This window comes from Condylura cristata, unplaced genomic scaffold, assembly GCF_000260355.1.
Source record: "Condylura cristata isolate star-nosed mole 26May11 unplaced genomic scaffold, ConCri1.0 scaffold00008, whole genome shotgun sequence".
Lineage (NCBI taxonomy): Eukaryota > Metazoa > Chordata > Mammalia > Eulipotyphla > Talpidae > Condylura > Condylura cristata.
The window spans coordinates 41,417,613-41,438,145 of record NW_004567109.1 but is presented as its reverse complement, the minus strand read 5'-3'; the positions used below and the strand labels follow the sequence as shown (position 1 = coordinate 41,438,145).

General features: G+C 34.3%; 2 protein-coding genes across 5 annotated transcripts in view; one reads left to right on the top strand and one right to left on the bottom strand.

Annotated features, from left to right (window-relative positions):
• ANKRD13C (ankyrin repeat domain 13C) overlaps positions 1–10,154 on the top strand; it is a 68,075-nt gene extending 57,921 nt beyond the window's left edge. For both annotated transcript variants that reach the window (XM_012722749.1, XM_004679115.2), the window contains 2 exons: positions 3,589–3,689; positions 7,883–10,154. In XM_012722749.1, coding sequence (XP_012578203.1) covers positions 3,589–3,689; positions 7,883–8,013 — 232 coding nt within the window. In that variant the 3' untranslated portion in view covers positions 8,014–10,154. The remainder of the gene's footprint in view (positions 1–3,588; positions 3,690–7,882) is intronic.
• A 3,340-nt stretch (positions 10,155–13,494) lies between these two features.
• The window catches only part of SRSF11 (serine/arginine-rich splicing factor 11), a 33,520-nt gene continuing 26,481 nt past the window's right edge, over positions 13,495–20,533 (bottom strand). For 2 of the 3 annotated variants that reach the window (XM_012722447.1, XM_012722448.1), the window contains exons 9-13: positions 19,135–19,266; positions 17,583–17,672; positions 16,463–16,579; positions 15,964–16,102; positions 13,495–15,858 (exon numbers count right to left, since the gene is read on the bottom strand). In XM_012722447.1, coding sequence (XP_012577901.1) covers positions 15,661–15,858; positions 15,964–16,102; positions 16,463–16,579; positions 17,583–17,672; positions 19,135–19,266 — 676 coding nt within the window. In that variant the 3' untranslated portion in view covers positions 13,495–15,660. The remainder of the gene's footprint in view (positions 15,859–15,963; positions 16,103–16,462; positions 16,580–17,582; positions 17,673–19,134; positions 19,267–20,533) is intronic. The other variant, XM_012722449.1, reaches the window with a different exon arrangement.

Sequence of the window (20,533 nt, the reverse complement as noted above, 5' to 3'; positions counted from 1 at the left end):
AAGAGGTCTGCCACGCCATGTGGTCACCTCCGGGGCAGGCGGGAATCGAACTCATGAGGAAGCGGCTTTAGATTCTCAGTGTTGTGCTTTAAACCCGCTGCGCCACCAGGGAGGGCCAAACATTTTTTTTAATGTATTTATTTATGCTTACAAAACTGGGGTACAAGTCAGAGGTGCAGGGGAGGTGAGAGGATCACCAGAGACATCAGGGGGTGGGGGAGCAGAATAGCCAGATAGAGGAAATACACTGCTTAGGGAAGCAGTAGGCGGGTCAGGAGAGGTCTGTCACACCTTGTGGGTCACCTCTGGGGCAGGGGATTGAACTCACACTGAAACAGCTGCACCTGCTTGCAGTGCTACTTCCTAACCCATTTCTCCACCAGGCAGGGCCCTGTTTTATCATTTTTTTACTGATAAGAATTCTGATGGCAATTTGTCATCATTATAGATAGTACTACAATAACCATCTACAGTATATTTTTTCAAATATGAACTCATTAGATGTTCACTTTTTTTTTTTTTTTAAATTTTAGTTTGGAAAGATGGATGGAATTAGTTAGTGCTGTCTATTAAAACTGTAATTTCCTCACTGGTATCAGGATTAGATTGAAGCACAAGGCAGTTTTCCCTTCCTAACTCCTTCCCATTAGTTTGATCTAATACTTTTTTTACTTTTAGCTCAGGTAACTTTGGTTTACAACTCAGTGTTTTTTAGGAGCACAAATTCATACCTTTTCAAATATATGTTACCACACCACACTTACCACCTAAGTACCAATAACCCTCTACTACAAAACATTGGACCCCCCCCCCTCTATCCTTTGTTGGTAATCTTAGTTCTGTAGTCAGAATCCAAGGGGTTTTTAAATTTTCTTTTGTCCTTTGCTTTGTTTCTTTATATTTCACATCAGTAAAATAATCCAGTATTTGTCTTTTTCCTTCTGACTACAATTCTATACATATTGTGGCAAATCACAAGATTTCATCTTCTTTTTTTATAACTGAGTAGTAGTACATTCTATATTGCCACATCTTTTTCCAATCATCCATCAATGGTAATGCATTAAAAAAAGTTTTCATAAGTGATTAGGACCCATATTTTCTATAAACTCTACACATATTTCATATTTCCCAATAACTGGCTTTTCAAAAAAGTAGGTAGAATGCCCTCAATCTATAGGTCAGAGGAGATTAATAGTTTTCAGGAAATGTGGGGAGTTAACTATACATGCAAATTTCATACCTAAGATACACTAGTTTTATATTCTAATAAAGAAGAAAATTGTGACTGATTAACCAATCCTACATAGATCAAAGAAGAGAATTGCTAAGGAAACATTCATTGAAAGTGAAATTGGTAAACAAGATTACTCTAAGATAAAATGATAAGATAAAATAAAATGAAAAGGAGATTTTAAAGCTAGGGGAATAAATTAAGTACTCAATAGTACTATGTAGAGCAGACATGTTAAGAAGTAACAATGAAGAATTTTTGTGACTGAAAATTAAATTTTCAGTTAATGGTGAATGCAGTGATAGAAGAGGTAAAAGGAATAAGAAAAGTAATATTTATGCATTATATAGGAGGAAAATATACTTCAGCATAAGGATCATTGGTTTTCTACTTATATAAAGTCTCAAACATAACCAAAATAGTATTCAAAATATGGTAGAATAAAATTTCTTTGTAATTAACAACTAAATTTTAGTATAATATTAGCTCCAAGAAAATTTAATAATGATTATAACAAGAATTACCTTGATAGGAACTGCAAATTAAAATCACAATGAGATAACACCTCACACTTGTGACAGAGGCCCATATTTTAAAAAAAAAATCAAACAAACTAGAAACAGGAAAATGCTGGTGAGAATGTGGTGAAAAAGGAATACTCACTCTCACACTGTTGGTGGGAATCCAAACTGTTCCAGCCACAATGGAAAGCTTTGTGGAATTTCCTTAAAACACAAAAAATGGATCTACTATATGATCTAGTGACCTACTCCAAGAAATCTACCCAACAAACACAAAAAACACTAACTGGAAAAGAAACCTGTACTCATAGGCTCCACTTAGCAATCAAAAAAGATAAACTCATGCCATTTGTGGCAACATAGGTGAAATTGGAAGGGGTTATTCTAAGAGAAATAAGTTAGAAGGAAAAAGATAATATTAGATGGTTTCACTAGTGTGTGGAATTTAGAAAACGGAATTTAGAGAAATGGAACAAAGGGTTAGGAAAAAGACAAACTTGCAAGCTGGCCATAAGATGTGAGGCAGCCAGCAGGGGAGGAGATAAGGGACCGTGGAGATGGTTGATGGGTGCTATGAGGGTGGGAGAACTACAAGGAGAAATCAAAAACTGTCCCAGAATTAACAGTAATATAAGAATGTAAATAAAATTAATTAAATTTCAAAAAGAAATTAAAAAAAATAAAAAGAAACAAAAGTATATTTAAATATAATAATAAAAAATTTCCCTGATAGGACAACTGGACTTAAGTTGATAACAAATCTAAAGACATTTAGACAGAAAATGAATAAAATACAACCCGGCCTAACATTTTTGCTATGTTTTCATATTCCTGAGGCAAAGAAAATGTGATCTGATAGTACCTCTAGTTATGATGTCATTTACATATTTATGAAATTGAAGAGGACACATGGAATTTATGAACTATAACAATCAGGCCATTTAGGGAGGGGGGAACCCTAAGTGAAAATGAAATCTATCCAAACAAAAGATACAACAAAAGGTTATTGTATAATGACTAGTATAATATTGAGTTCTAGGAGACATTACTAATATATCATTTTAATATATAAATTGAAAGTGTATTCTTCATATACAATTGAAATTACATGCCACTTTTTTTTTTTTTTTAAAGATTTATTTATTTATTTGTACAGAACTGGGGTACAGGCCAGAGGTGCAGAGGGTGAGAGAATTCACCAGAGACAGAGCGGGGAGCAGAACAGGCAGATCGACGAAGTATACTGCTAAGGGGAGCAGCGGGCGGGTCAGGAAGAGGTCTGCCACGCCATGTGGTCGCCTCCGGGGCAGGCGGGAATCGAACTCATGAGGAAGTGGCTTTAGATTCTCAGTGCTGTGCTTTAACCCGCTGCGCCACCAGGGAGGGCCTACATGCCACTTTTAATTATGCAAAAAGGAAACCTTCATTTATCAAATTTGAAAAAAATAAAGGAAGAGTTCGTTATACATAAAATTTGGCAGTTCAGTTATCCAAACATTAAGACTAATGAAAGAACTTAGGAATGTAGTGTTCAGGAAAAAGATAAGTGTAAACCTTACTTAAATCAAGACTTAAATTCAAATCATTCAAACACAGGCCTAAAAATCAAACAACTGAAATTAGAGCTACACAATCAAAAGTTAGAAACTATTACCCAGTAAAAGGAATAATGAAACAAGTAAAAATGATCAAGGAAGAATAAAGTGGTATCATTTCCTCTTCTTCAATACCTACAAGTTAATAATTCTAAGTTTGAAAAATGTAATTATAAAATTTTAGACACAAAATAAGCTATTTGAAAAACAAAACTTTTTTTCTCCTTACATTTTTCAGATTATTGAATGTTCTGGAAGTAATAGCCCCCTTTAAGCACTTTAACAAGCTTAGAGAATTTGTTCAGATGAAGCTTCCCCCAGGCTTTCCTGTAAAACTAGGTAAGAACAATTTGCATGTAATTGTAATGTCTATTAGAAATACAGTTATTTACTTTTAATAAGAAGTGAGTTTTGAAGGAAAATGGATTTCCTGGCTGTTTACATTTTTAGGAAGTTTTTCTGTAATTTCATACACCGATATTCATGGTTTGTCAAAATGTGAAGTACTTAATGAGAGATCTAGTTTTACTTGATTTAAGTTAAATATAAGAGATATACAAATATTTTATAAAAGAGGGTTTGAGTGAATCTATGATGTACTGTAATAATGCATTATATGTGGAATAGAAAGACTGGATTTAATCCAAATTTTTAGTATAATGAGATTCTGTACAGTGAGAATGTTTCTGGAGTTAACTGTCATTATTTATGGGTAAAGTACTTATAGATTTTATTTTTCAGTCTTACATGTTTTTATGTTGATTTAATTTTAAGCATGGATGGACCTTTAGAAATAGAAAACTGGGAATAAGAATATGAAAAGGTGCCTGAAGAGTTTAAAAGGCTGATTTAGCATTTCCAAATAGAGCAAAATTCTTTACCCCTAGAAATAATCCTTTAATTGCTAAAAATTAGATCTGATCTTTCCTTTTTTCTAAGGTGGTAGGAGGATAATTTGGGGTCATGCCAAACTAAAATGATAGATCTCTATTTATATGACTTTCTGAGAAATCAGAATTACATTTATAATTTTATCTTGAGGCATTTGATGTCCTAAAGATAACCGCTTGTCCCTGATTTGGTTTGCTTTCTGCAAAATCTTCAAGCATTAAAGTAATGGCAAATTTATCTAGAGAGATAGCACTCAAGCTTCTATATGAAATATTTTTTCTTTGCGTTCTAAATCTATCTTATCCTTTCAACTAACCAAACTTGGCGATAAACACTTGTGCACTGAAATGGATTTTTAAAATCTGTTCATAAAATGTTACTCTAGATTTCCTTTGTGATGAAAAAACACTGGTAACCCAATGTCTACTTGAAGAAAATATTTTAAGTTTGGGCAGAAATGTTTAGAATATTAGAATAATCAAGACCTGTGTATTTGTGCTTTGGTTAGAGATCGTTATATGAATCTTTCTGTAGAAAGAATAGTTCAAGCATTAGATTCCCTTGTAGGTATTGTATTTAAGAGGCAAAGCAATAATTCATCGAAAGCAGAGTAAGCAAACAGTTCCTCCTGGGTGGCATGGGTTAGGAAGCAGCACCTTAAGCTAGCCGCAGCCTCTTCAGTGCAATTTCCATCCCCCACCGCGGAGGTGATCCACATGTCACCGCAGACTTCTCCTGTCTTTCCTGCTGCTCCCCTCAGCAATGTACTTCATCGATCTGCCAGCTCCCCACTCTGTCTCTGATGAATTCTCTCACTGCCCCTGAACCTCTGGCTTGTACCCCAGTTCTGTATGCCATAGATGTGATAGCATTGAAACTTAACCTCTGGGTCACCAGGGTACCCTGGTAGTAGAGTTCTTTCTTGATTTTATTTTACTGCTTTGGCTGCTCCTTGTGGAGCACTTTCTTCTCTCTTAACTCTTACCATCCTGTAATCTCATTACAGCTACTAAAATTCAAGTAAAAAAATGTTGCTACTTTGTTCACAAGTGTCCATTGGCTTTCCATCGTGTTAATAAAAATCAAAGACTTTTTCTTGTTCTAGACCCTACCTGATCTGCTTTTTTTCTCCTCTGACTTCACCTCATCTTCCCTTTACTACCCTGACTGCAGCTATGATGCTCTTAACTATTCCCATAAAGAATCATAGACTTTTATTTTTAAGGCCTTTGTGCTCATTGTTCCTCTAGGAAGGTATTTTCTTCTTCCTGGCAACTATTTGGTTTCTTATCTCAGATCTTTTCTGAAAGGTGACTTTATGGAGCTGTTCTTTCTATCACCTTACTGAAGAACACTCATCCATAATCCTGGGACTCGTAACTCATAGTCCCCCCCATTTTTTTGTTTTTATAGCCACAATTACTTTCTATGTCTTTGTTGTTGATATCTCCAACCAGAATGATGTACTGTCCATGTTTCCTTCTCTTTGTGAATATTTAGTGCCTAAAACAAGGATCATCAAACTGTTTCAGAAAGATTGTAAATAGTTTGGGTTTTTTATACTATATGGTTTCTGTCACAGCTATTCAGCACTTGCTGGAAAATGAAAGTAGCTACAGACAATAAGTAAACAAAGTACATCCTGTGTTCCAATAAAATTATACTTAGGGAAACTGAAATTTGAATTTCATGTAATTTTATCATTACAAAACATTCTTTTGTTTTTTTAACAATTAAAAATATTTATTAGCTCACAGTCCTTTCAAAAACAGGCTAGACAATGGATTTAGTTTTCTGACCCCTAAATTATTAACAGTATAGCATCTACACTTAGCGGACACGAAAAATAAATGATTTTCTCCAGAAATAACTGGAAACTGTGATTCTTAGGTTGATTTCTATTTTCTTTTTATGAAAATATACCAATATTAAATATTAGGTTTCAAACCTTCAAGTAAACTTAATTCACTGAATGCCTTTATTCTATATAGACAGTTACTTTCAGACTCATTTCAGTTTTTTTTTTTTTTGACTCATTTCAGTTTTAAGGATGGCTTAGAGACTGTTTTGTAGTTGTAATCCCTGAGGCTCATAGAGTTAAATAATGTGTAGGAATCAGAACACACCTTTTATGATTTATATTTTTTCCAGCAACTTTCTATTTGGAGTAAAACTAACCAGAGTGATTAAAGTACTTGGCCATTTTTTTTTTTAAAGATTTGTTTATCTATGCATACAGAACTGGTGTACAGGCTAGAGATGTAGGGGCGGTGAGAGGATTCACCAGAGACAGAATGGGGAGTAGAACAGGCCGACTGACAAAGTACACTGCTGGGGAGAGCAGCAGGCTGGTCATGAGAGGTCTGCCTCACCATGTGGATCACCCCCAGGATGGGGATTGAACATGCTGAAGTGGCTTTAACTTCTTAGTGCTGTGCTTTAACCTGCTGTGCCACCAGGGAGGGCCCACTTGGCCATTTTTTAAAAGAAATTTTCTTTTTTTGTTTAAAGATTTATTTATTCGTACAGAATTGGGGTATAGGCCAGGGATGTGGAGAGTGAGAGGATTCACCAGAGACAGAGTGGGGCACAGAACAGGTAGATCGAGGAAGTACACTGCTGAGGGGAGCAGCGGGCGGGTCAGGAGAGGTCTGCCTCGCCATGTGGATCTCCTTCGGGGCAAGCGGGGATTGAACTCATGCAGAAGTGGCTTAAGCTTCTTTGTGCTCTGCTTAACTCGCTGCGCCACCAGGGAGGGCCAAGAGATTTATTTTTATTTATGTATATAAGAATTGGGGTGTAGGCCAGAGGTGGGGAGGGTGAGAGGATTCATGAGAGACAGATTGGGAAGCAGAACAGGGGGAGCTAGTGAAATACACTGCTAAGGGGAGCAGTGGGCCAGACAAGCTTGGTCTGCTGTGCTGTGTGGGTTATTCTCTGGTGGGGTATTGAACTCATGCCACAGTGGCTGTGGATAGCTTGGTAGCGCTGAGAGGGAGGCTTTACTTGGCCATTTTTAATATTAGATTTTACTTGTAATTTTAATCAGAAATACATAATATCTAGAATGCTTGACTAGATATTGGTCAAATACTGGTGGCATAGTATTACTTTAAATCTAATGAGACTTTTTAACCCCATATACATAAGTGATAGATTATTTTAGTGTTTTTAAACAATAAAGGGATTATTATATTTCATTTTTGTTAGAAAGATCACAAACCAACTCAAAATCAGATTAATATGTATATATATATATATATACACACACATACATATATATATTTTAAATTGAAGAAAAGATGTCAGAATGCAAAAAATACAAATGTAGATGTCCTTCCCCCCCCCCCCAAGAAAAAGATTAAGAAAGATTGTTGGAATCTTGGAATTATTGTCTTAAGTTGGAGAAGCAATGGGAGCTGGAGATGTGATGTAATTTATGACACTTTGCTGTCTTTCCTTACCAGTAATCAAACTCCTCTCCCAAACATGGATATCCAATATGACACTTTTTACTGTTTGTCTGCTTATCCAGTAATGTTTTATATTTTAAGAAGTATGAGTATCTGTGCAATCTTCGCTATATTCTAAAATAGAGTAAATTTTCATTTTATAATGTTATCATTGATTTTCCTCTCTAGATATACCTGTATTTCCTACGATCACAGCCACTGTGACTTTTCAGGAGTTTCGATATGATGAATTTGATGGCTCCATCTTTACTATACCTGATGACTACAAGGAAGACCCAAGCCGTTTTCCTGATCTTTAACTGATGTGGAAAAAGATGTCATGTAACCAAGAAAAACAAGAGAATGCAGAAACCCCAGCATTGGATCCAAATCGAAGGGACAAATGTTTTCAACAAAGAAAAGGGAATGAGACATTGAGCTGACACATCAGTAATATGAATTAACGAAATGGGCCTCTAATAAGAATTTCAGCAAGTTTCCTGATGTGCCATTTTCAATCTTTTAAAAAATAATATACATATTGTCAGTGTAATAGTTTGACACCTTAATGAACCCAAGTCCTTCTTATGTAATACAGCTATGAGTGCTGTGATTTGTTTTTAAAAATTTTTACACTTCTTGTTGAAATATATATGCATATAAATATATCTATATCTATATCTAATAAAACACTCCTGGACCATTAACATAAATTAAATGTCTTAAGAGATATGAAGCCCTTTTAAACTTGTCATCTTATATTCAAGGTGACATTTATAAATATTCCTTTAAGCTTTGTTTTCATAAAATGTAAATTATGTAACATTATGTATAGTTCAGTAATTTGAATGTTTATTCAATATAATGAACTAGAAGGAATGCAGTTTTCTGTAGATGAATGAACCAAATGGTAACCATTAAACAATTGCGTTTATATGTTGCAATACATTTCAGGAGGAGCGTTCACACTGCAGGGAATAAGGTACCTCCTTTAGCACCTTAGTGCATTTCATTGTGGTGCTATTTGTTTTTACCTGAATTCTTTCTTCAATGGAAATGTTTGTTACTAATCTTTCTTTCATAGAACCTCTATTTTTTTTTTTTTCTAAACTTGAGTTTAAAATCTTTTTGTGTTCATGATAAGGTATGGTTAGCATGCTTAAAGATATTCCTCTTCCAAATCAGCACTTTAAAAAACTCCAAATTTTTAAACTTGCTTCCTAATATGTGTACATCATTCTACTTATTTTCTTTTTAGTGGAATATGGATGCATTGGTGTCAGTTTTAAAAACAACCCATGTATTTTGGACATCCCCTACATATTTACTGTTTTCACAGTAAGATGAAAACATTTTATATGTTAACAATATATTTGCTACAAGTTAAATTCCAGAAACATATTAAGACTGACAATTGCTGTTTATTTTTTTAAGTCTTAAAATAGTTATTGATTTTACTTATTTGCAAAGTGTTAAAATCATGCATTACTCATTTTTGCACTTGAAATTTTCATGTTTATTCCAAGATGGTTTGAAGGTCCAAAAATAAAAGTAAATTAGAAAGAATAATGTATACAGTCATAAAATGTTACGTTGTATGAAAGAGCTTAGCTTAAAGAAAAGTTTTTTTTATAATGTATCCTGGTAAATATGTCAGAATGCATCTGTCAAGTTTTTTAGAGTGAGCAGTAGTTTAAATGTTTTCCAGGATTTTAAGTAATTTGAATGAATTTTAAAGACCTTTATTGAAGAGATGATTTATTTAAAAATCCAAAGCATCAACCATAAATTTTTTATAATAAACATCTTTTAAGCTGCATCTCCATACTGATACATTCGACATTGCATATGCTGACATTTTATTAATACATTTTATAATGACACAAAATAATCATGGTTAAAAATTCAAAGACCACTTATTTCCTTATGTGGGTCTGTTGAATTGGAAAGAGTTGGTAAACCCAGACTAGGTTTATTGAGTAGAAATTGATCCCTATTATTTTGGGAATGGTTGTAGAGTCGGTGATAGAGACTGAATTTTCCTGTCAGTGATTATATAAAGTTTCACATACTGAAAGACATTGATCACTGTTGTTTTTAAGCTCCCTTACTTTGTGGGGGAGTACAGTACACTTTAAGGAATATACTGCCAATTTTTTTCATAAAGTACAGACATCTTAGTGGGGATAAAACATGGTAAATTGCAGCTTGTGACTGATCCATTTCCTAAAAGCTGTGAATATTATACTGGGGTACACTGGAGGTACGAAGACTACTGAAAACTTTTGCACTTGGATTTTGTTTTTAACTCTTTTCCTTTCATAAAACAATAGTAGAAAGATTATCCATTCCAAAATGTCTTTTATCTGATCACATAGGACAAACAAATGTCATTATCTCTTATGATGGTGAAAACAAGGAGCCAATTAATGCAAATAAACTTTTCACAATATTAGATTTTTCAAAATGTGTCTTTTAATTGGTTAATTAAGCTCTATGCTGTGTTTCAATTAAGTAGAGCAAAACATCATATACTGTCATTTTAACTCACAGTAAAATCTAGATGTAGTCCCATAAAATTCTATGTTCCTTTCATTTGTGGTTGAAGATTCTATAAACCTGGGATATAATAAAAATGGTCACTTTAAATGACCATTTATGAATGCTCAATATTCTTGGCACCGGGATGGTATCAAAAGATGAAGATTTTTGACTTTAATTATCCCTAAGAGCATTAGAGAATTTGCTATAGACATTCATACACAAAACATTGTCAAACTTCGTGGAGGAGGCATAAAACACTTACTGTGATTGTTATAAGAACATACAAAGACCTGGAAATTAGAGATTTCAGAGAGAAACTGAGAGCTAACAAGTTGAAAAACTGTTTCCTTCTCATGTTTAGAATTGGTATTGAGCACCCACCACTCACACTAATAAAAAATGGGTTTCATAATGTTATTCACCTGTATTAAGTCACACCTTGGTTGAAGGTGTGAATTGATTTAGTGAGCTTGTGCCCTAGTTTTCACTGATTACAGCAAACACAGTCCTACTGTAAGACCACACAGAGATGGAATAAATATTTTCAGTTTATTTTGCTTATTTGGTCCTTCTATTTGTAACCACCTCAAAAGAGGAAAAAGCTGAGATAAGTAGGGGATTTTGCCAAACTGGTAAGCTAGACTTTTAAAACTGCGTGAAAGTTACTGGTTAGTATGTCACAATGTCTTTGCCACTAATGTAGACAGAGTATCTTAACCATTTTCTAAAATTAACAAAATGCTTCCTTACTAAAATTTCTTTCAAAGAAAACAGTGAAACTTGGTAAAAGCTTATATTATAGTTTAATTTGTATACTATGAATTAGCTAGTAAAAAGTTTCACAAAACCATTGTTAGTAATCTGTGGCAACATTATCTTGTCACCAGGTATTATCATACATAGATCTTGTGACCATCCCTGTTGTACTATGTAGTGATAATAAATAATTGTAGCTGATACTGGAATACTACTTAGAGCCACAGCAATTGTAGAATTACAATTTCAATTGTGCCACGGCACCTAAAAACACTGAAAAAAAATCTCTTAAGGGTTTTTTTTTTTTTTTTAAGGATTTATTTATTTGTACATACAGAACTGGGGTACAGGCCAGAGGCTCAGGGGCAGTGAGAGGATTCACCAGAGACAGTGGGGAGCAGAACAGGCAGATCGATGAAGTACACTGCTGAGGGGAGCAGCGGGCGGGTCAGGAGAGGTCTGCCGCGCCATGTGGCCACCTCCCGGGCAGGCGGGAATCGAACTCATGCGGAGGTGGCTTTAGCTTCTCAGTGCAGTGCCTTAACCCACTGCGCCACCAGGGAGGGCCTCTTAAGGGTTTTAAAGAAAGGTACATAGCAATCACTCCTGATTTGATCATATTTTGCAGGTGAAAATGACTTTGTTAGCTGGAAGTAGTTTTTGCAAAATAACAACAAACCCTTCTGACTTTGTACATATATATGTATGTGTGTGTGTATGTATATATATATATATATATATATATATATACATACACACATACACACACACCTGTACCTCCCACAATTTCTTGACTACTGAAGAAGACTAGAAATGACTAGATGACTAGCTGGGGTATTGTAAGGCTTAGAAGAACAGCAGCAGAAGTTTTACAGTTTATACACATTGTGGCTTATACCTGCTGGTTTCTTTGGGATGAGGTAGCACTGAACATAGAATTACTTACCTCCCCCTAGTTCCTTCTTCAGCTGTTTACACTGTGGACTAAATTGTAACTTTTAACATTATGTATGAAAACGTAGATTTTTAGTGTGTAAAATTGTATTTAGTGGATAAAATTATATATTGAAATAATTGTACACTAATATTTAAAAGCATTTAGAAAATCCTATTCTTTGTTACCCTAGACCTTAAGTTTTTATGCACAATAATACTTTAGCTAATTAGCTTTAAAAAAAAAGACATAACACTAATTTTAGTAAAATGATGGTAAAATAACGTTTAAAATAGTCACTGAAAAGGTGAACGTGTCACTTTCCCTGTTGTTTTTGTATGGATATGACTTAAAGAATGTTAGTGGCATCAGATCCTTTCTCTAAATTGTCTTAGGTTGTTAGTAGCATATTGTTTATTAAAAATATTTCCATATATTAAGAATATACCCTCCCTGGTGATGCAACTAGTTAAGGCACAGCACTATGAAGTTATCCCGGACACTGCAGCATAAGTTATATCCCCAGCGGGGGTGGGGGTGGGGGTGACCCACATGGCATGGCAGATCTCTCCTGGCCCACCCACTGCTTCCCTCAGCAGTGTAATTCAATCTGCCTGTTATGCTCCCCACTGTCTGGTGAATCTTCTCACCCCCTGCACCTTTGGCCTGTACCCGTTTTGTATGTATAAATTTTAAAAATGAAAAATACTCTAGTACAGAATGGGCATGGTTAACATGATTTTTATGGATATTTCCAAAGTATGTCTAAAATGAATTTCACATATACTTTAGCGTAAAGTGAAAATGTGAACAAGCACAGAACAGCAAAAACAGACTCAAATTTATCTACCACTTCATGACTGTCTCAATTTGGAAAACTGAGTGATATTAGTGTAATAGGCATTTTCTGGAGAAAGCACCAGCAACATTCTCCTGACTAAAATAGATGCTTGTATACTTGACAAGTATTTTGGATAACAGTGATAAAATGCATTAAATTTTAGGCAGAATAGATGGAAATCCCATTTCCAGATTAAAGGGTATGTATTGATCTTTAAACATTAACCTTAAGCTATTTCATCTGGTTGTCCAATCGAAGAAAGTGCTTATTTATTGATCCTTGTTCTGAATATATAATGCCCATATCAGAACATGCTCTAAGGTGCAAATCCAAAGTTAATTTTTACTGGTTCCAGTAGCCCAAAGATTTTGTTCTTCCATATAGAATTGCTTCAAGGAAGTTATTATGCAAAGACATTTTTACAGTAACACAAAAGGCCATCTTGGTCTAATTTTTGATTTGTTAGCATCTTTCTCTGCCCCAAATCAAATTACCACATACTTTTGAAAAGCTTCATTATCAAAGAGCAAGTACCATGTACTGACCCAGGCACGCGGAACTATTTGAGTGGAACTATTAAATACGCTGCAAGGTCAGGTAACCACTTTCACCTGAAGACAGGGAAATCATCGTTAAGATTTCAGCTCTGAATGAATCCCAAATTCATAATTGGACTGAGCCACTATCTCACTTCTGATGAATTTAAGCAAATAAATAGGACAAACATTTTTCTAACAAAAACATTTTTATTTCTTGATCATTTTTACTACCAAATACAGAACAAAACCCAGTGTGGAGGCAGTGTCCACTTTATCTGGTGCAAGGCTGTGTCCCAGTGCAACCTTACCTTTGTGCATAAAATGTTCACCATAACCTTGGTATGAATTCCCCTCATGGTAGCATCTTAAGTTTCTGGTACTATTCTAGAGTCAAAAGTTTCTTATCCCTTTTTGAAAAGTTGTATTTGTATCCAGAGATTACAAGTGAGGGAATGAATTCTGAGTAATAGGTCTAACCATGTGAAACTGCCAGTATTTTTCTTCTGACTTACAAAAATGATTATGTCAGATGATTCAAATTTCTATAAAGTTTTTATAAGGTTAAATGTCATTTTTGTTCAACTTTTTGCTTAAAAATGCAGTGATTACTAGGACTAATAGATCTTACTATAGACAAAATTCCTTCTGATAAAATCTTTAAAAAGTTACTTACTACAAACTGTAGAAACAATGCTGCTTTTCTATATGACATTTCAGTTTTAAAAGTTAAAAAAACATACTCAACTTTGATAAAAGCTACAATTCCAAGTATCCCCTTAATCCCAGCCACTCAAAACACTACTCATTTCATAAATGAATATACTATTTAGTATTATACAGTATATATACCATTGGCAATCTCTATACTATTCCAGAAAAGGTATTTATATTTCACTGAAAATATAAATTCACTAGGTATAGGTGGGATCATTTGGTTAACCAAATTCCTGCACCCAAATATGTGACATTACACTAGGAAAGACTTGTAGAGAGAAATGAAACCAACTTTGACAATTCTGATGACAATCACTATAGATGATGGATTTCATCTTACTATTTTTAAACATGTGAATTGAAAGGGGAAAAACTTGATTTGTAAAATGAATGAGGTAAATGTCATACATTCAACAGTGTAAATAAATACAAATACGGGTTTACAGGAACATGAACATAAGTTTAAGGGTTTTATTATCAAAGTCTTGTAAAACAATTTCAGAAACTGTACATCAACATGGCACAGACTGTAGCCTACTTTTGTTTTTTACTGCACAAAAGTGAAGCTTGAAATTCCTGTAACTAAGAAAACAATTGCTTAACTACTTTGCATTTTAACATGGAATCACTGGGTGCTTAAGATTACGACTGCAGTAACACAAATTTATTGGTTTTATACAACTTGAGATCAAATAAAAAGTACATTATCAAGTAGATTTGTCTTATTTTAAAAGCATATGAAGGTCAATTAAAAATGCACTATCCCCTTTTTCCAACATTGAGATTAAAACAAATTAATAAAGGAGTGGAAAATTGAAAATCAGGACAAGAGAAAACTTCCTTGTATAGGTGGACTCAGGCAGACAGCTTCACTGGTGGAGATGTGAAATAAATTATTTCAGGAAAAATTTCCCAAATACCTTATGAAAAAGTATACAATTCTACCTCAAAATATGCTATTTACTTACTGTCAAAGACAGTTTCATTTGAAATCTTGTTTCTGTAATTAAAGCCTAATTAGCCATCAAAAAAAGGTTAGTGCATGTAACACCTTTCAAAGTTAAACAAAAGCCACAAAAATTTAGCCACAAGGCTTAAAGGATTATCTATTTCAATGCTCATTTCAGATGTAACTATAAGAATGTTAATTCGTCATGTCAACAAACAAGACCATTAAGTAGATCCATCATGTTGGAGATTTTAATGACATTTAGGATATTCCTGCCACAATTAACATGCAATCAGTGCATTCCCTACATGGCTCTATTACGGCAATGAATCAAATTCTAGAAATACTATAAGTGAACTTACGTAATAAAGGAGATCATACAACATAAACAATCCATGCCTGCTGTAGATGCATGCAGCTTTTCACTTTTGTTATGAAGCAGCACCAGAATTGTAAAACTGCTTGGTTACTCAATCACATTTCACCATGTCAAGAATTGGTTACCCACATTATCATTTTCTAAAAGATTTTTGGTGTAAATAACTAATGTCAATATTAGGAGCTTTATAACCATTTATAACTCAGAGCTGTATACATCTAGGTTTGAGATGAACAAATACAGCATTAAGAAATCACACAAAGGAATGACACTGATGCATGTATACAGTCAAATTCTCATGGAGGCGATATTCAGTCACTCATATCCATGTCTTCTTCATGATGATCATCTCCATTCACTTTGGATTCTCTCAGTGAATCACCAGCTCCCTTTTCCACAGAACATTCTTTTGTTTTAGGGGAACCTGGCTCTGTTGGTTTCTTCTCCTCTTTTTTCTCTTTCTCGCTGTCATACCCCTGTTCCTCTTCATCGTAATCCCGTGTAACCTGCTTTGCCAAGGAGAATAATAAAAGTAAACTTCTTCAAAGAAAAATCACTTCTTAAAAGTACCAGCACCAGCCCAAATACCAAAGGAAGTTAGTTTTTAGACTTACTTTCACATCTTTATCACTTTCTGATTTTCTTTCCCGATCCTTTTCCTTATCTTTACTCTTCTTCTTTTTGCTTGTTGATCTTTCTCTTTCATCTCTGCTTCTTTCTTTGTCTTTATCTTTCTTCTTCTCCTTTTTATGTCTAGGATGATAGTAAATTGTCCTCAAACAAAGATTCTTAAAACAGAATCATTCAAGCTTTATCCATACGTCCAGCAATAGGTTTCAATTTGTTCATATGGAAAGCTTAATCCAAGTTCACGTAATTTAAGTAGGACAGCAAAGATGTGATTTCAAAGCACACATGCCATGCACAAGCATTCTATGCAAGACTATAACTTGGGTGTTGGTCTAAAACAAAACATTCAGTCTTAAATACTTCATTACAAGCCTCAACTCATGAAGGGAACATATCAGCATCTTAGGCACTTAGTTCCTTAAGAGGTAACTCAAAATCAACAGCTTCTGAAAATAGAAAAGACAGATTTACATAATTTCTTACCTCCTAGGGGATGGGGAGCGAGACAACTTTCTTTTAGGAGACCTAGGCTTTTTAGGAGACCTCGTGCCACTTCTGCTTCGTCGTCTTTTTCTCTCTCTAAAACCACAGATGTATAAACTAGACTTTAAAATACAGTATTATCTAAAAAATGCAGACACATGACAGATGTTTCTATCTCTAAAACCACAGATGTATAAACTAGACTTTAAAATACAGTATTATCTAAAAAATGCAGACACATGACAGATGTTTCTATGATGGTGCTCCATTAGGCACTCCAACAACAGAGTTCTGTTTTCAAATACTATTTTGAATTAAGGAATCAAATGACTATAAAAACTGCAACTCTTTGTAAACAATACGCTTTTCCTTTAAGGCCCAAGTAAATCCAATTCTAGCAATACTTAAAGGGATTATGCTACCAAGGCATTAGAATATTAAACTTGAGAAAAGACTGATTAATAACAAAAATTACTTTTGAATCTTGAGTAAAATTTCAGAAAATTAACATTAGTTGGTAACAGAAATCAAAATGCTTATAACCTAGAGTACACCTTCCCTTATCCCCATCCCTCTTGCTTTGAGCAATTAAAGATGGGTGTAAGGTAAGGTAGTAGATCACTGGGGCTTTGAATTATAGTTCACTGATGACAAGTATGATCAGCATTTTTTCATAAGCTTGTTGGCCATCTCTGTCTTCTTTGGAAAAGCGTCTAAGGCTTCTGCACATTTCTGACTGTCTTATAATCTGTTGAGTTGTAGCAGTTCTTATTCAAAATATATGCTTTGCAAATTTATGTCCTCATTGCTATAATAAAGTAAGTTTCATGTAATAATTCAGTTTACATCGTCATCAAAACATAAATATTAGGGAACAAAACAGATCAGAATGTGATCTGCCTATAGTAAACATAAAAAAAAAAGTCCTGTAAAATCCTGTTATTTCACATATTTTCTACAACATAAGTATAAAGATAAAAGATAAATTTTAGGTCATTCAGAAATTGCTTAAACAAAATAAAAACAAAACAAAAACATCAAAACCAAAGTACATATTGATGCACTATTAATTCTGATACAAAGTTAAAAAACTATGCTAAGACTTTGTAATGCACCTTACCTGCTTGCACTTCTGGAACGTCTAGCTGTGCTATAACTTTTTGGTGGTGTTTTGGAACGTTTCTTTTCTTTGTCTTCTTTCTTCTTGTCTCTTAAGAAATGAACACAATTCATAAACACATTAAAATAGCTTAAACTTACACAGCATTAAAAACAATAAAAAATGTAAAATCGGGCCCTCCCTGGTGGCGCCGCGGGTTAAAGCACAGCACTAAGAAGCTTAAGCCAATTCCACATGAGTTTGATCCCCACCTGCCCTGGAGGAGATCCACATGGCGTGGCAGACCTCTCCTGACCCACCCGCTGCTTCCCTCAGCAGTGTACTTCGTCAATCTGCCTGTTCTGCTCCTCACTCTGTTCCTGGTGAATCCTCTCACCCTCCACATCTCTGGCCTGTACCCAGTTCTGTATGAATAAATAAATCTTAAAAAAAAAAAAAAAAAAAATGTAAAATCTGAGGACCTCCCTGGTGGTGCAAAGGGTTTTTAGCAGCCACTGCTGCACAAGCTCAATCCCTAACTAAGGAGTTACCTGCATGGCACAGCAGTACCTTTTAATACCTATAATTCCGTACATTTAAGTCTTTTGTTTAATCTGTCAAACTGGTGCTTTTGTGTCTACTGAAACTTAACTCCAAAATAATGGCAAAGATTAAAAGGAACAATACCCTGATTTGCGTCATCTTTCTACAAGTACCAAAGTAATTTAGCATGCATTTGATTCCTCGCTGATGCATGTTAAATCTATCAGTTATCAAACACACACACACACACACACACACACACACACACACACACACACACACACACGATTGACTAAGATAACTCGCTGTAAATTTAGTGATGAAAAGTCTGAAATTTCTGTAGTTATACCAGAATCTCAGTTTTCAGCTGAGTTATATTCTTACTAGAATAAATTTTATTGGTAACCGGCTATCTTTATTTTAAATTAAATAATCAAAAGAACAGATAAAGTAACATGAAACATGGCCACATCTTAGAAAGTTAAATCAAATAGAAAGATTAAGACAGTTACTTAACAGTGTTGTGAAATTAAAAAATTCTAAAAATCTAGGAAGTTTCAAGTGATAGTTCTGTCTTAAATATAAAAGTCAATTAATGAATGTTTAAGTCGAAATGAAATGTGAAGATGAGGGTTTTTTTTTTTAAATGAAGCTTTAACTCTCTACTGGTTCCACACCATAGTGTAAGACACCCTAATATACATAAAAGTTTAAAATGTTATCAGGAGAAGTCAGAGATGTTTTAAATTTTGGCATACTATGAGAAATGGCCATTAGCACTAAATCTTTAGTGGTGGTGGAGTGGAAGTGAAAGGTGGTAGTAAGACAGCTAAAATTTTCTACTGCAAAGAAAAGTTATTTTTATAGGCCTTGCTATAAATAGGAATCTGGTTTATTTACAAAATGTTTCCTCAAACTCTGTAAACATTTCTCTCCAGTCTAGTTCTACCTCCCACTTCTGTCAGTAATAGTTTTGGGATCTCGGAGCTTTAAAATTTGTCTTCCCACACAATGTTAAAGCTTAATGTACCTGTTCTTTGATGTGCTCCTTGACCTTCTACCTCGCTCTCTGGAATGAGATCTTCTCCGTCTTGGACTTTTGGATCGTCGCCTACTCCTTGACTTAGAATGTGATCTCCTCCTTGACCTGCTTCTTGATCGCCTAAAAATATGAAATAAAGCCAATATACATGTATAAATGTTAAAAAAAAAAACTAGCTCTGCTTGTGAATACTTGGCACCAGTAAAAAAATTCACATACTTTCCTGTTGGGTGCTGCCATTATCTATTTAGCTCTTACAATAAACATCTCTAATATTCCAAAAATACAACAGTACCTGTTAAGACCTATAATGATATACATTTTGACCTTTTGCTCAATTTGTCAATTCAGTGCTTCTAAGTGTGCTGAAACTAAAACTCCAAAGTTAAAAATAATGGCAAAGATTAAAAGGAACATTTATCTGACTTGCATTATCTCTCATAATGTAACTTAGTATGCTTTTGATTCCTCACTGCTGCATGTTAAATCAGTCTTCAAATATATATATGCTAATTACTTGCTTTCTGAATGCTACTTTGTTACTTCTAATTGTTCTCTAAAAATATTCCATTTCTTTGATTTATAATTTAAGCTAAATCTAAGCAATGCTTGCTACACACACACACACACACACACACATTATATATATATAAAATTCTGTATAAACTGCCTCTTATTTTTGTTTCTTCTCAATATGCCTATATGATGATCTCTTTCCTGGAACCTAACAAAAGCCTTTCTTTTAGAAAAGTACCCTATTAAAAGTACATTTATGCCTTTATTATGAGGTCATCCAAACAATTTACACTTTAATATTGTCAGGGATCCTTCTTCCTGTATTTCATTTTCCTTGATTTTTAAGAAGATCACTAAAAACTGCAATCTTTTCCTTAGACTTGATCTCTTTTACACCTAATTACTAGACAAACTCTTTACATGAAAAATTTTGGGGTTTGGAAAGTCAATTTTTACCTTTATTTAAAGCAGCAGAGGATGGGACATTTAGAAATGGAAGATGTTCAAGTTTAAATCTCGCTTAATGTGCATATAATATATAAGAAAGCTTTACGTAAGCCCAGTGGTCATTTTTTAAAATACCAAGAGATGTAAGACACTACAACCTCTAATAATCATCTGTCTGTTAGGATGTACAGTATCCACACAGTCCAGAAACACTGCATTCTGGGAAATAAAATGTCTCACTGTTATTTCAAATTACAATTTAAGCTCTTACATGTACTTAGTATGTACAGAGAAAACATCTTTATCCTTTTTACATATTAAAGGAAGTTATGACAGCAACTGTCCTGGAAGATTACAACTCTACATAGTACTGACACTTAACATAAGTGTAAAATTTAGCTGTATTTTGAACAAAGGAATCCCT